This window comes from Labrus mixtus, chromosome 14 (genome assembly GCF_963584025.1).
Source record: "Labrus mixtus chromosome 14, fLabMix1.1, whole genome shotgun sequence".
Lineage (NCBI taxonomy): Eukaryota > Metazoa > Chordata > Actinopteri > Labriformes > Labridae > Labrus > Labrus mixtus.
In genome coordinates this window covers 11,358,100-11,373,596 of record NC_083625.1, presented here as the reverse complement: position 1 = coordinate 11,373,596, position 15,497 = coordinate 11,358,100, and the positions used below count along the sequence as shown (strand labels likewise).

At 40.7% G+C, this 15,497-nt stretch overlaps 1 protein-coding gene across 1 annotated transcript; it reads right to left on the bottom strand.

Annotated features, from left to right (window-relative positions):
* Positions 1 to 12,100: 12,100 nt before the first annotated feature.
* ovca2 (OVCA2 serine hydrolase domain containing) lies at positions 12,101 to 13,698 on the bottom strand. Its single transcript, XM_061055075.1, has 2 exons — positions 13,293 to 13,698; positions 12,101 to 12,924 (listed from the first exon to the last, which is right to left on the bottom strand). Exons 1-2 carry the CDS (start codon positions 13,444 to 13,446, stop codon positions 12,401 to 12,403), a joined length of 678 nt encoding a protein of 225 aa, XP_060911058.1. The 5' UTR covers positions 13,447 to 13,698; the 3' UTR covers positions 12,101 to 12,400.
* Positions 13,699 to 15,497: the final 1,799 nt, after the last annotated feature.

Below are 15,497 nucleotides of genomic sequence, written 5' to 3'. Positions count from 1 at the left end.
CCTTCAATGGGGAAATGATTTATTCTAAGGTCATGGGGGGAAGGAGCTACAGTCAATTGATGTGTTCATATTGCATCATTCTTCAAACATCCTTTGGTCATACAGACCATTCAAAACAAGTGTTTGAAATATTTGAACCACACTTCATACTAGCGCTCAAAAAATGCAACACGCGACTTTCAACAGATGGTCATGTGTATTTAGATCTTCTGCATGTCTCAAGATAAGCGGTATCAAATGCAACAAAGGTCAAGTTATGCCTCTTGATTGGAATCAAACAGGGGTGTTAGGATTATACAGTATACACCTTAGCCCAAGGCCACCAGGGTGCACCAAGTGTCAAGTCCTGAAGGTGTTTAGTTCTTTCTACTGCCTGCAATTAGGTGAACCCTGTGGATAAAACTCCAGTGATTTTTAATAAGAGCCTGAAAATGTGCTTCTAATGCTTCCAGGTCTTTTTTTGGGTGGGTGGGGAATTATAACTTCTGTCACACGCATGTGCAGAATGTATGTGGTGGTTGGCCGTTGGCTGTAGTCTTTGTGGTGTGTTCAAGTGCAACTTTTTGGCCATGACAAAGGCATGGTGAGGCGTCAAGAGGCGACGGGAGACGACGCCACAGTCGGCCTTCATCGCCACTAGTTCTTTAGCCATCTGGTGTGTCAGGGTCTTATGTTGAAAGTGTTGGATTTCAGTGATCTGAGCTTGTTTTAGAATCCATTTGACACTTTGTAGACACCATATTATGCACTTTTAATTGACCTAAACCAGTGGGATTGAAAACCCTCAGGACACAAAAAGTGTTTTAACATCATTAAGCAGATACATGTTTTAAGAGGTTTAAATCAACATCAGTACACTGTAACAACCTCTCTCTTGACCAAGGTCAATGACTAATGAGAGTGAGAGAGGGCAGTATTGTTGTTTTTAGTCATCTGGGTAAGGCTAGCTCTAAGTTTAATACAAAAGGCAATTCAAGACATTTCACCTCTCGTTCAAAAACAAGACTTTCGGATTAGGGGGCTAATTGCTTCAGGAACTTCAACTCAAGTCCAGTTTCCTTTTGAATTCAACTTTGCATAACTACAGAATGTCTCCCTGCTGTTAAGGATTTAAATCCCCAAACTATAATGGAGAGAACTTGACATGGTGGTTTATTAAAGCAAGCTGCAGTGGTTTTCCTGTCATTGAGTGTGTGGAAAGTTAACAGCTTACAGCTAAGGATAATAGAAAACTATTAAAAAAAAAAGATATATTCAAATTTCACCACAAATGTTTCCACGAGGTTGCAGTGGATTTCTAATTGACTTACATTAAATTAGAATTATATTATATTTTTGATTACTTTGAAATTCACAGTACTTCTGGACAAATGAGGTGTGGATATGGAGGGGGGGTTGATAAGACAGACCATAATTATTGCTTGGTCTGTCCTCCAGTGATAGACGAGTGCAGCAGGGAGACTAAAAGTTTTATCTGAACTTCCTGTCGTCGAGTGTTGCGTGACTCCGCGCTTTTCAACTTAGAAGAATCTGACACCTGTGCCCAAACTGCGTCTAGTTTACTGGAGCCTCTCACTGCGCACACCTACGCACGTCTGACACACTTCTTTACGCACGAGGGTCTCCCCCAAAATCTCCCTGAATATTTTGTGAGTTCAATAGATTCGGGACGGATTTACGCACGACTCCTGTCACAGCTTCTCTTGACGTTTATATAGATCCGTGTAATCTGGGTTACATATTTGGAACATGTTTTTTTTATTTTTTATTTCACAAATTCCATCAATATGAGAAAAAAAAAATCTGTGCAATGCAGCAAACGGTGCTCTATCGGGTGCTCTAAGCAGTGATTCATCGCCTACATGGTTTAAACTCACGATTTGCTCATCTCTGCCCATCATTACCCAGAGAAGCATTTTTGAACATATGCGACTATAAAACATCAGCTTTTTTTTAAATCTGAATTACTTTAATGTGTCTTCGCCCCGAAATAACAAGTTTTGAGTCGTATTCCCCCTATTAACATGTCATATTAACATATAAACAATCAATCTTACTATCTCCGAAGTAACATCAACATAACATTATAAACTGTAGTTGCAGTTTTGTCTTTTAGGAAATAACAAACAATGAGAACCTGAAATCTATCCTTTGTGATGAAAATGAAACATCATCATGTTATAATAAATAAAACAGCAGTATTGGGAGATGAAAATGTGAGAGGCTATCTCACTAATTAGTACCTCAGAGACTCTAAATGTCTTTATACCGGAATTGATTACCACAGCTTCTAATTTTTGACTCCTCGGTGTACGGAGCTTAAAGACAACAGACATGCTATTTTCATCAGACCTGCAAAATGATGAAGGCTATACTTTTACTCCCCCTTTATAAATAGCTGCACTCCTTCAATGACGTGGGATACGCACGTACATGTGTAGGTGAATCTTTGAATGAGCTCTCCCTCTCTCCCCCTGCCTCCCTCTCTCCCCTCCTCCCTCCCCCTCCCTCCTCCGTTCCCTCTACTAGTTACTACGGGATCTCTATAAAAAGCCTACGGTTGATGGGAGAGCCCGGTCTATAAGGGGAGCGACTTTGGTGAAGAGGGACGACAGCGTGGCACAGATTTGCTGCTGACAGTTTCACGTTGATGGAGACAGTGAGTTTAGAGATAGGACAGACGTTATTCTACAGCAAGAGCTACGCAGCCATGGCCACACAGGGAACTTTGTCAGAGGTAAGTCAAAACGTTATTTTTACATTTTGTAATATGTATCCAAAAACTGGTAGGCTGTTTGAAAATACACTTTTGATATGGATTAAAATAAAGGTTGATTTGAACGGGCAGTCCCCCTTGAGATGCCATGCTAGCCATTCTGCTTATTTTCCTGATAAAATTCTCATCTTGACTCTTCAGTAAGAAGTTGCTGCAGTGTGACTCATTTTCCCCCATGTTGGCAGAATTCAGCCTGCTACCAAAAAACATAACCTTACATCTCAATTCAAATAAAATGCGTTCAAACATTGCCTAAGAAACATGTACTTTCTGCCGGGTTCACTGTGTTCCAATTGCGCCGGGTACATATAGGCTATATAATTAAATAAATCACCTTGTATGTTTGTATATGATCACCTGTCTTACGCGTTGCAAGTGGTACAGAATTGAACAGGAACACGTTGTTATATGTTGCCTCCAGGGCAGTACTTGTGTTATACTGTCCAGTTAAAATGTCCAAATATCACCAAGTAATGTACAATGTCACGTGCACACACGCTCACGCACGCCTACAGTTCCTCCATGTCTATGTGCCCACAGGTTTCAGAAATTGTGTGCGCTCGTGGGCTGGGCGGGGGGGGGGGGGGGGGGGGGGGGGGGGGGGGGGGGGGGGAGTGTTCGCGTGGCACCTGGTGGTTTCCGGTGATAGTGATTACATTATCATAACCATCACTTTCTTTCGGTGTGGTGATCACACCTCGCCTCCACCTCGTACCCCCACCCCTTCTTGCCCCCACAGCGCTCCTCACATCCTCCCCTCCCTCCCCGTCATGCACTTCCGGCCGGCGTTTCCTTTAACTTTTTTTCTACCCTCAGTTCTGTTCTGTGACGTCGTCAGCGAGTGATGTCAGCCCTGCGTCATTCTTGCGCACTTTGCTGATGATACGCAGTCACCTACTATTTCCCTTTTATGGCATCGCGCGCACGCGCAGACTGCGGGCTGATACTCTCGCGTGCGGGGGAGTGTATGCACAAAGTTAGAGGCTCGTGCGCGGGCAACACGAGGGAGGAGTGGGTGGAGCGAGTCAATGAAACCCCTTATTCATTCACAACTCGCCACTTTAGACTGCCTTTGATCAGACAACGCCAATTATGAATGATTAGGCTAGAGCAAAGCCATCTGAAGTAGAGTAAGCCTAATATATTTGATTATTATACATTATGAAATGCAAATAGTTTAATAAACAGCTGTAGCCTTTATTGTCCTTGGCCTTAATTTGAAACACTTGGTTCGCAATTATCCTAAATACTCTTTGTTCCCTTTCTATAACACCTTCACCTAAGTCTAGAGACGTAATTTTGAGGTTATTTTTATACGTTTAAAAACCTATGGGTATGAAGTTCCCCCAAAGACGAGGCTATTCTTCACGGCTCACTTTTTTTTTTTTTTTTTTTTTTTTTACAATTCCGTGCATATCCTATTTCACCCGAGGGACTCTCGTGCACGTCAAGTCGACCCACACAGTCAAATAAGCGGTTTCTCCCCGATGCCATGGAAACCGAGCTAGACCGAGCCACTGCCCACTCGCTCTGATAAGCCAGGCGGCAAAAAGGCACGAGAGGCGATTGGTTTGCAGCCGGCGTGACGTCATAGACCCGTACCCAAGGCACGTAACTTGCCGAGCAGAGATGCGTGACTCGATCTTCACCTGACCGGCGTCTTCACGGCGATAAGAGCAGAGACAGTGACTGTTTTCCACTACGGACACGGTGAAGTTATAGAAACTGGGCACTACAAACTAACTGTGTCATGAGACGGATTGGTGTATTTTATCGTCTTACTATAAAAGTCACGGTTAGTATGGTGTGGGACGTATGAGCCTGCTCTAAACAATCCGTTGTAAAAGTGAGACATGTTCGTGTCCGCCTCGCCGTCGTACAGTTCAGCACCGCGGACAGCTCCGATCAGCTGTGTCGCTGTCCCTTCCCCGTGGTGCTGAAACTGAAACGACGGATCTTTAGTAGAGACACTCATGCCAACAAGAAACGAATGCAATGAAACAACTCTTTTAGGCTACTTGTAAAAACAAGATAGGCTATAGCTTTGTAAGTCAAATATCCTAAAAAAGATAAATCTGAAGATAGCTGTTACAGACGGATTCTCTGCTGTTGCTGTATTCATTCTCTGTACATCACAGAGTTATCTGTATGGCTGGTGTTGGTTGTCTTCAGTACATTTTGTACCAGCACGGCATAGTTTCTACTGTACTTATTCAGTGAGCCACTGAGCACAGCCAAGGCTAACAATCAGCAGATCTAATCATATCTACAGGTTAGAGAGCCTACAGCATAGCAGCCTGGGGTTGTTGAGGGTATGAAGAAGAGAAAGTAGGGCTTTAGTTTTTGACCCCTTACTGAAATACTTATTGAACTGACCTGCTTGTGGTGTAAAAAGTCACCCAAGTATTCAACACGTAGCCAACCTGATGGATGAGTTATCGATGCATTATGAGGGGTTCTTAAAGTTATTTTGGTTGGAGAGGTTACAGGCAGTTTTCAGTTTATCAGACCAGTGAAACACAGTGCACTGCATCCCTCTCACGCTTGTTTCAAAGATTAAGCCATGCTAGTCAAGGAACACACCACTGGTAAAGTGAAACTGCAAATGTCTCAGAGAGACAGGGAGGCAAAGAGGCCTCACACACTTGCACACATACAAACACTAACTAGGTCAGAGGCAGGGAAAACAGTGGGTGGATGATGCCTAGTGCCAATCATGCCAGCAGTTTCTAATAGATGCTTCTTCTTAAAATGAGTTTTGGCTCTGAGATACAGGAAACTGGAAAAATCACATTTGTATATCATAATAACTTCATCATCTTACAATGTTTTTGTATAACCTTTGTAATGTATGTGTGTTTAGAGTCACACATTCCTGAAAATTACAAATGACTTACTCAGATGTTAGTGAATATAATGGTGTCAACTATAAAGAAAGGTTTTGCCGATCTTGTTTTGTGGATACATTTTAAAATGTAACATTACATCGTCTTAGTCCTGTTCCTTTATGTCCTCTTAGCTGAAGAATTACATTTTCAAGTCGTCACAGGAGCAAATTAACACCTGAGTAGATGGCAGGAGAGCAGGATTGAACATATTTGAATAATTGTAGCTTCAAAATTGCACAGGTATCCCAACTGGGCAATGTAATGTTTCAAAAGATTTCCAATGCTCCTCGATTAGTATGTTGTTTTTTTTTTTTTTTTTGTGTTGTTTTTTTTTTTTTTAGCTAAGCATAGTAGTAAAATGTAATTCTACTGGAGTTTTTCCCTCCAATCTCAGTCAGCCACATATTAATGTTTTTCACTCTACATCTCTCTAATGATGAAGAGATGAGGCTCTCTGCTACACTTCAAGCCATAACTGTAGAATTCCACGATGGTCAATTTACTCAGTTATAATGGTTAATGGTCCAGTAACGATACACTTATGTCCTCTCCTGTTTTTGCTGATACAGGTTTGCCCTTCTTTCCATCTCTACCTCTTCCTCCTATCTTGGCCAGAGCATCAGCACCTTGGCTTTAGACTGCTTACTGCTTATACAGTATCACAGTACAGTAACAGTCTACAGTCATGGCTACTGAAGCCTGGCAATGCACCAAAGGCTGCACTGAAGAGGACACAGACATCCAGAGGACAGGCTGAGGACTGTCAATCTATAGGGAACTCCAAGGTAATACTGTACAGTGCTTGTAAAACAGTTGATTCAATAGCTTAAGGTCCACCTTGTCTTAGCGATCTCTCCTGCTGCTTCTCCTCGTCTCTGCTCTCCGGCTCAGAGAGGAAACCTGTGTGGGCTTGCATTGGGGGAGTCCTACACTCTGTAAGTGCGTAATATCCACACTTAAACCAATGGGACCTTGCAGTTTCCAGTTACCATGCCAACTCCAGCTTCTTCTTCCTCCACCCTGCTGTCTCCATGGCAACCGTGGCTTTAGATTGTTACTCTAGCAACAGCACCATGGTAACAGTCTACAGCCATGGTCGTTAGGGGCAGATACCATCGGGGAAGAAAAAACTAAGGGACAGAAAGTTAAGTTGTAGGTGATGATTAAGTATGCATTCGAGACTTGAGCAATGGGGTCAACGATTGTTCACACATCCTTGCTGTCTGAAGCTGCGGAGTTATCTTCCTTCTCATGGCTGCAATTTTCTTTTTTTCCTTTTTGATAAGATTATGACAGGACATACTGAAAAACAAGTTGAGTTTTTAGTAATGACACATACGGACCCGTACTGCCTTTCAGTTTGACTTTAATAGGTATGATGCATTTCTTTAAGTGTTGATCATTCAGTACAGTAATGAATGGAAAGTGCACACGTTAAGCGGATGACTCACTCAGCTCCAACACCTGTTCCTCTCTCCGTTTATCAGACGAGAGCGGCATCACTTCAAAGCAGCACAGCTAGAAACTCCCTGCAGGCAGCGAAGCAACCATGCTGGCAGACAACAAACGCACACACAAGTATGTGCACACACATGCAGCTCAAACATGCAGTATGCTTACTGTAAACACAAAAAGACTAAATTAGTCCTTGGTCCTCTCTTTTTCAAGCACTGCTCTATATTATCTGGAGTTAATCTGCCCTCTACAGGCCAGGATTTGTCCTTGCATTCTAATAATAAAAGATGTACTAAGTTTTGTATAAGCTGAAAAAGTTTGAAAAACCTGAAGTAATAAATGAATTAAATATAAAACTGTTCCCCTTTGTATTGTGCATACTTGCTTAGGTGGCTTTTACTGTTTATATGTTTAACTAACACACAGCCTATTGTGGCTGAGTAGCAATGTGACAGATGGTGATATTATTTGAGGTCTGAGTAGAAAAGTAAAAAAAAAAAAAAAAAAGATGCTATTTGACTGAGTTATTCAAGCAGGACAAGTAGAGTCAGATCTCAAGTAAAATCTGTCCACACTTTGAGTCTTTCAGGGGTATTTAAAAGATACTGAAAATGTTGATAAAAAAGTAATCTGTTATTGCATTACGGCATTTTTAACCACTAAGATGATACGAGGATAGATGAAAATAAAAGACAAAGACAATGCTGAATGAACAGTTGTTTAGCCTCTGCCTCCCTGCACCGTAAAAGCTCATGTGCTGACAGATAAACAACAGCACATAAACTCTTACTGTTCAGGGCAGACAAGTAAAGTTATCAAAATGAGCCACACCACATCTAAAGGAGCATTTCACTTATTTAATACTGAAGAGTTGAACTGTTTATCATTAATATGGATTCATCTATTCAATGTGAAAATGGCTTATATATTAATGAAAATATATATTTTTATAGTTATTTTAAATTATGTAACTTTTAATAACACAAATTAATTAAGTGTTCTTGCGCCTAACTACACCACGAGTCCCACTGCAAGGTTGAGAAATGTAGGAGGAATAGAACGCCCATTAAAGTTTTAGGACTTTATATTGTTTGTTAAGTTCTCCGAAAGTGTTTTTACTTTCTCCAGTCTGCATATAATTCCTCTGCTATAATACTCCAGCAAAAGCATCTGATTACATTTTTCTAATGTTCCCTTTTTACCCTGCAAAGCAAGATTGCACAACAGTCTACACATTTTTTCAATTCAACATGGGAGCCGTGACCTGCCTCCTTTCCCTTTCCTTTCTACCACAATCCTTCCTCCTCCAAAGTCCCGATGACTAATATTTACCCGAGTAGTGTCAGTCAGGCACCTGTAAGTACAGCCAAACCACAGCACTCTTTGCCAGGGCCCAGCTATGGCATCTACAACAGTCCAGTAAAGCACGCACGCAGACAAATAACCACAGATGACATCATTCATCAAACAGCCTAAGCTGTGTCCTCAGGTCACCTCTGAACCTTCAAAGTCAATAATCAGCGCAACATTAAGGCATATTTACATCTTATAAAAAAAGTTTGAACCAGATACTGAACAAGTTTAGTGGCCGATCAAAGTCAGGATGTTGAATGAGATCAAATCTGTGACTGTTTGGTGACAAACAACTAAACAAAAGAATCAAAACAAGTTATATGTCTGACATACGACAAAAAAAACAGAGTTTTGGCACGAGACAAAGTACATTCCGTCCACTCCACATACACAACATAACGAATCAACAACAAAAAACAGTCAAAGTAGAGGGAAACCAGAAGTGTGTGTGTGAGAGTAAGCAAGCATGGAATAACAAATGAACAAATCACACCCATATGGAGGGACAAAATATGCAAACACACACCCACTCACTCACTCACTCACTCATGCATAAACACCCACTGCCAAGTTATCACACTAACGCTGCAGCATCTCTTTGTTTGTTCTGTAGTTTCATGTTATTGACTGACATCTAGGAACCTTGTCTTTTTGGCTCTTTAAATAGCGAATGGACAGACAGCTCTAATTATACTCCCTCTGTTCCCTCTTCATATGTCAACACACAACGCGAGCATGCACACACACACACACACACACACACACACACACACACACACACACACACACACACACACACACACACACACACACTCGCACATCAAACACTGTCTTTTTAATACAATGTATTCAGGCTAACATGCACCTTAAGACTCAAACAGACACACTAACACAGGAAGGGGAAATGCATTGCTGAATGTCATGTGACACTGGACCCAAGCCAAACCTCTGGAATACTTCCAATGTCAAGTTACATCACATTAATCCCCACTAGCACACCTGTTACAAGTGCAAGCAGACACACAAACAAATGCAGGCATGCACAGACTTAAATGAGCTCATGCTTAAATTAGGTCAACATCCTTTTTTTTTTTCTACAAAAGCATAAAAAAAATGTGCAAAAGCAGTCACTTAGTCCTCTGAATCTCCTCTTGTCCCAATCAGATGATTGTAGATTACACAATTGACAAAGCATTTTAAATTAAAAAAAAAGGGAACAAAATGTATAGATCCGACAGTTCAGGTCATGTGATGAAATATCAAGTCCTTTGCCGTATATCTTGAAATAGCAGATTATTCCAGTGCTGGAAGTTATGGCAACAAGTCAAGAGTTTGCCAACCTCCATTTGGCGACATGGGCCCTGGGATGACCGGGCTCTTTGGAGTTTAAGTGCAACTCTTATATAGACACGCGCAGCACATGGCCCCTCCCACTTCTTCCTTCCGTCTCCCTTAACAACAAATAATCAAAATAGAGTCCATCTGTGCTGTGACACACCCCTCTGCCCCCTGCTCCATCTCTCTTACTCTACCGGACGGAGAGGGAAAAAAATGATCATTCAAGAGGAGCTGAAAAAGTGCCCTTACTCTCCAGAAACCCAGAGAGGGGGAGAAGACAGAAAAGGAGGATAACTCCACCCTCATCTGTCTCTGTCTCTCATTCCATTATTTCCCGGTTGTTGTGCAACAGGGGGAACGGATTCCTGAGAAGAGAGTCACGGCTCTGCTGTAAAACTTACTGGCAAGAGTGACCCTCTGTTTCTTTTTTTTTTTTCTCTTACTATTTCCCTTGCTCGCTCACTCTCTGTTTGTCTCTCGTTGTTATCAAAACCATGTGTGTGATCGTGTGTATGTGTGTGTGTGTGTGTGTGTGTGTCTGCTGTGAGGTCTTGGAGGGACACAAGGGCCACAGGGGAGCGCAGGAGAGAACAAAAATGAAGGCTCTGATAGAGGAACAGGACCAAAAACTTGTGATATCTGCATGTGTGTGTGTGTGTGTGTGTGTGTGTGTGAGTTTGAGATGATCAGACAGGTTGCATATTTTCAACATTAAGACTTATTAAGAGAGTGTGTGTTTGTGTTTGCTCAATATGAGCAGTACAAATAACCAGCTGCAAAGCCCACAGTTGTCTGTAGTTTTTAGGTCAAGAGTGGATTATATGACATCCAGACAAACCAAATTATTTTTTGCCCGTGTCATAAATGTAGCAGACATGTGATAGGATAGAGTGTGTGGATCACACACAGGATTGTTGGATGGGAGGAGGATGTTGTGAGTTGGAAGCGAGGTAGAGGCCAGTGGGAGATGAAAGCTAAAGGGAAGGGAAGGGCAGAGAGAGAGAGAGAGAGAGAGAGAGAGAGAGAGAGAGAGAGGTGGAGAGGAGGGAACGCACATCTGGAAACAATCGACAGAGTGCAGACTGACGTGCACATGCTTCAGCTGTAACAGAACAACTTGTCCTTGAACCTTGAGCGTTGGAGCGTGTGCAGAAACCTGTCTGTATAACCCGCGTGATGGGGACAGACCCTCATCTTTGAGGTATATGGACTCTGTAAAGCTACTCACAATCTGCAGAGCAAAAATTCCGTAGGCGGAGGGAATGACTCAGTCACCACATTGTGATGCTTAAAAATGTCACTTTAAATTTTTCCTGTTTTTATCTGAAAGTCTCCTCATGTCACTTTTTTTTAAAGAATAAGGATCTCCCCATGCTACACAGGCAAAGACTGCAAAACTATGTTATGCAAAATATTACTCAAACTTATGAAATCAAGGTTTCCACTGTGGCTCTGATAAAAAAAAACAAAGAAAAAAACCAAAACAGTGTCATAACTTTCCACAATCATGGCAGTGTTCCCAGATCCTTAACACATCAGTCCTCTCCTGGAAATGTGTTGTTTTTTAGAAGACAGATACAACTTTTGAGTAACATAACTGTTTCTTGCAGTGTACAAATAGAGAATCCACATAAATGTATCCCCCCCCCACCCCCCTTTAATGAATTAAGGGGCCAAATAAATTTGTCAGAACCTCATGTGGCGATATGAGCTCTATACACTGTCTTTTCATGGGCTTAATATTGAAGTTTTTTCTAATAGTTCACATGGCGGTGTTGATAGTGGGATAGCTGACATTTTGGTAACTTGTAATGATGTTTGCTTTAGGAAGCAATTACACGGGCGTGGTAAGCTTGACATCTTTTTTTCATATTTAAACACATTTACCATATGTCCAAGTCGCTTCTTAGTGAACAGCAGAGTTTAACGCAATCGAGGACATTTGTTCCAACTTCCTTGTAACATTTTCAAGGCAGATTTTCAAGAGAACACGTACGGAGACGGAGGCAAACTATTTTCCCTGTAGACCTTTGTTAGATGGAACGTTACTGTAGCAGTGAACAGCTGAGGAACATCATGACCTGGTATTTCATTTAGTCCACGTGGACTGCTAAGGTTTAAGTTAAGTTCCTACTTGTTCTTCATAGAACAATAGTTAATTCAAGATGTGTTGGGGGGGAAAAAACAGCCTCATACAATGAATACCATTTTACTGGAATGAAGCCCTGTTGATTTTCTAAGTTACTTATAACTTGGCATATATATCACAAAACTCACAAAAACAGAGTAGTACAGTATGTAAACATTTATTCATTTATTAATGGCTTGTACTCTGAGATCTATCCCGAGAAGAACAGCAGTCATTGTACTGTTTGGGTTCATCAGATCAGATTAGGACAAAGCTTTTTGAGACAAACGTCAAGAGTCAACATTTAGCATCTTAACCAAAGTGACTCTGGATCTAATTACATGTAAGTACCCCATGATTTCCTGAACAATAAATTATCAACATTCCCTTGTCATATTCTGGTGGTTGAGTTTCCCTGAATTAAAGCTCTTCAACCAAATAATGTCGTTTGATGTTTGTTTGTCACTGAAACCTCTTGAGAAAGTCCTGGTAGGTTTGCCTATGAGCAGATGCTGCAGGAACAAAATGGCCACCAGGATGTGTCATGACCTCAGGGTCTTGGAAGCTCGGGACGAGCTCCCTGCTCAGCTTGTCCGAGATGACTCGATCTTCAAGTCCAAATACATGCAAGGAGGGGATCTGGAGGGGGGCGTTGTAGAATTGTTGGTGTTCATTGCAGGCACTGCGGAAACCAGCGACTAGGATGGCAAAGCGGAAGCTGAAATCCGGCTCTAGTTTTCGCTCCTGAAGAGAGCACAGCATGGCCACAAAAGCTGCTCCCTGACTGAAGCCCAGGATGCCGTCAAACGGGCCCTTGACCTTCACAGCTTCTCTAACAACGGACACACTCTCCTCAAGGCCCAGGCTCTCCTCACACTCCTGCTGAGCGCTGAAACTTCTGGCCTGGATGTCAGAAAACCACCATCCCTTTGGGTCCTCATCACCTCCCGGTCCAGCTCCTGAATTATTCTCCTTTTCTGGAGCATCTGAAAGAAAGAAAGGTACAAAGTGATAAATCTGCTGAGTGGACTTATTCAATGGGAAGCTGCACGTTTCTTTTATCACCCGACAATTAATATACTGGTGCATTAAATACAATTATTTATGGGCTGCAAAATGAATTATGTTATTAGGTAGCATTTTGTTTTCCTCGTTTTTGCAATTAACTATAATTACTTTAATATGTTTTTTTTTTTTTAACCCTCGATATCGTTGAGGACATCATTTCAAATGAAGTCCACATTGTCTTTAAAAGGACACATCTTTAGTCTGTCTCTTTATAAACCCTCAACTTATTTGGAGAACTTGCTTGTTGTTGTTAACCTTCAGCATGAAGAGAAAGTAAATGACCGACCTTCACTAGTAGCTTGCTGCACACTGTGCGGTGCACTCAGATAAACAAGCTCCACTTGTTTCTTCAAGAGCTTCCGCAGAGCTCCCGTCTTTTCACGGAACGAGCCGCTGTTCTGACGGTAACCATGGATGCACAAGACCCGGACAGGAGCCATGGACAGGTTAGCCTGGCTAACTTAGCTTCAATCTAGGCAGACAGGTTTGTTTCAACGGGGCATACAATATAAACGTTTATTTAAAAAGATACAAGATCACTTTAAAATCTTCCTCCTGTATGTACACACTGCGGATGACATAAACCGCGAGAAAGAGTCACTTAGTTGTTGAAGAAGTGCAAGTTTAGCAAGTCTGGGACACATCTGCAAAACTCGGAAGCTCAGCCGGAAAGAGTTAGGGCTCTTTTCCGTTTATTCTTTTCAAAGTAAAACTCTTGTTGGTGAACATGACTAATGTTCCTGCATACATTCAAAAAATAAATACATGTAAGCAAATGTAAGAGAGATTAAACAGCCAGTAAAAACAGAACATTTGTATGGAAGCCCATTTCCGCCAGTAAAAAAAATAAAAATGAAAATAATAAAGTCTCATAATTTAAACTTTTTATCTCATTATTTTGACTTTTTATCTCATTATTTTGACTTATCTCATTAATATGACTTTATATCTCATAATTTCGACTTTATATCTCATAATTTCTCATTATTATGACTTTATTATTTTCATTTTTATTTTTTTAACTGGCGGAAATGGGCTTCCATACATTTGGTATACATTATAAAATAAAACAATTAAAAAAATTAACAATATTGCACTGATTTTCTCCAGATATGTGTCAAATACATTTTTAATACGACTTAAAATATGTGATTTGTCTGATCTTTCTTCCGTGAACTTGACTAAAGCCGTGCCTATGTTACTATGGTATTAAAAGAAAACTGAATTCAGCTGTTTTCTCTGTGAATACAATGCTGGTGAACTCTGATTTTATGTGGTTTGATTGTGGTTATTTGTTCTGTGAAATGCAGGGTTGCATACGCTCTGTGTTTTTGTAGCCTATGTGCCATGATAATAAATAGTTGTAATAATAATACAATAAATATCAGGGGGGAATAAAAACAAAGATGCTTAAGTATTGCACGCTTAGGTATTGATATGCATGTTTGCATTTATAGGAAGGCTAACAATTTTATATAATAGTGTAAATTGGGTATTTATCCAATTGTAAGAAAAATTTGCAGACATTACCTTCAAACAAATATGTCTTCATAGGCCTAGAGCTTTGCATATAGGTTTATGTGAGTCTTACGTCCTGTGTAGGAAATAAACATTTCTCCCAGGGGAGTGTTTGTCAGAGGAAATGATCATCATATTTCCTCACATAAAACAGCAGCGGCTGAAGCTGCTAATATTGTGTGAAGTTGTGACAGCCCTTCACATCAAACTTTTCATTGTTCATTCCTGCCTGGCTCTGCCCTCCTTCAGCTCTTGATTAACAGGCTGCTGAATACACAGCTGGTTTTAATGATGCTGCCACCATGCATGCTGCTACGTGTAAGACAGGATGAAGTTTTGAGTTCACTATATGAAGCATGACAAGCTTAGACAACAATATGAGCGTGTTGTCATAAAATGTCACTGTGTTTGTACATTATATCTTATTCATCTGCCACTTTATAACACACAGTTATATTTGTCAGTAAATACATTCATCAAAGTTGAACAACATAACAGTGAAAGTTAACTGAATGTGTTGACAGTCAAATCTCGACATGACGAGAGTTCTTTGTTTCATTTTTGCACTGCTCTGAAGTGTCAACTTCATCTTAAATGATTGACTGATTACAGAAATCAGAATTCCTTTTAAACTTTGTTGATAAATATGTGGCATTTCCATGTTAACCTTAACCATTTCTTTAGAGCACCCATACCAAGGCTGTGGGTCATGACCCCCATATAGTGTGCATCAAAGCTTTACAGATTCTCTATATGGTTTCCCTTTTTTTTTTTTTTTTTTAAATCATCTTATTTGCAAATTGCCTATATTTAATAATTTTTATTTTAAAATACATATAAAAATAGTGACATTTAAAGAGTTTAAATTATTTAAGATTTGAGCATGCAGGTAAAACAACCGATTAAAACATTTCCAAAAAGACAAGAGAGGAAAACAGTGTCAGAAAAGAAGCCTTTTAGATATGTTTAACTG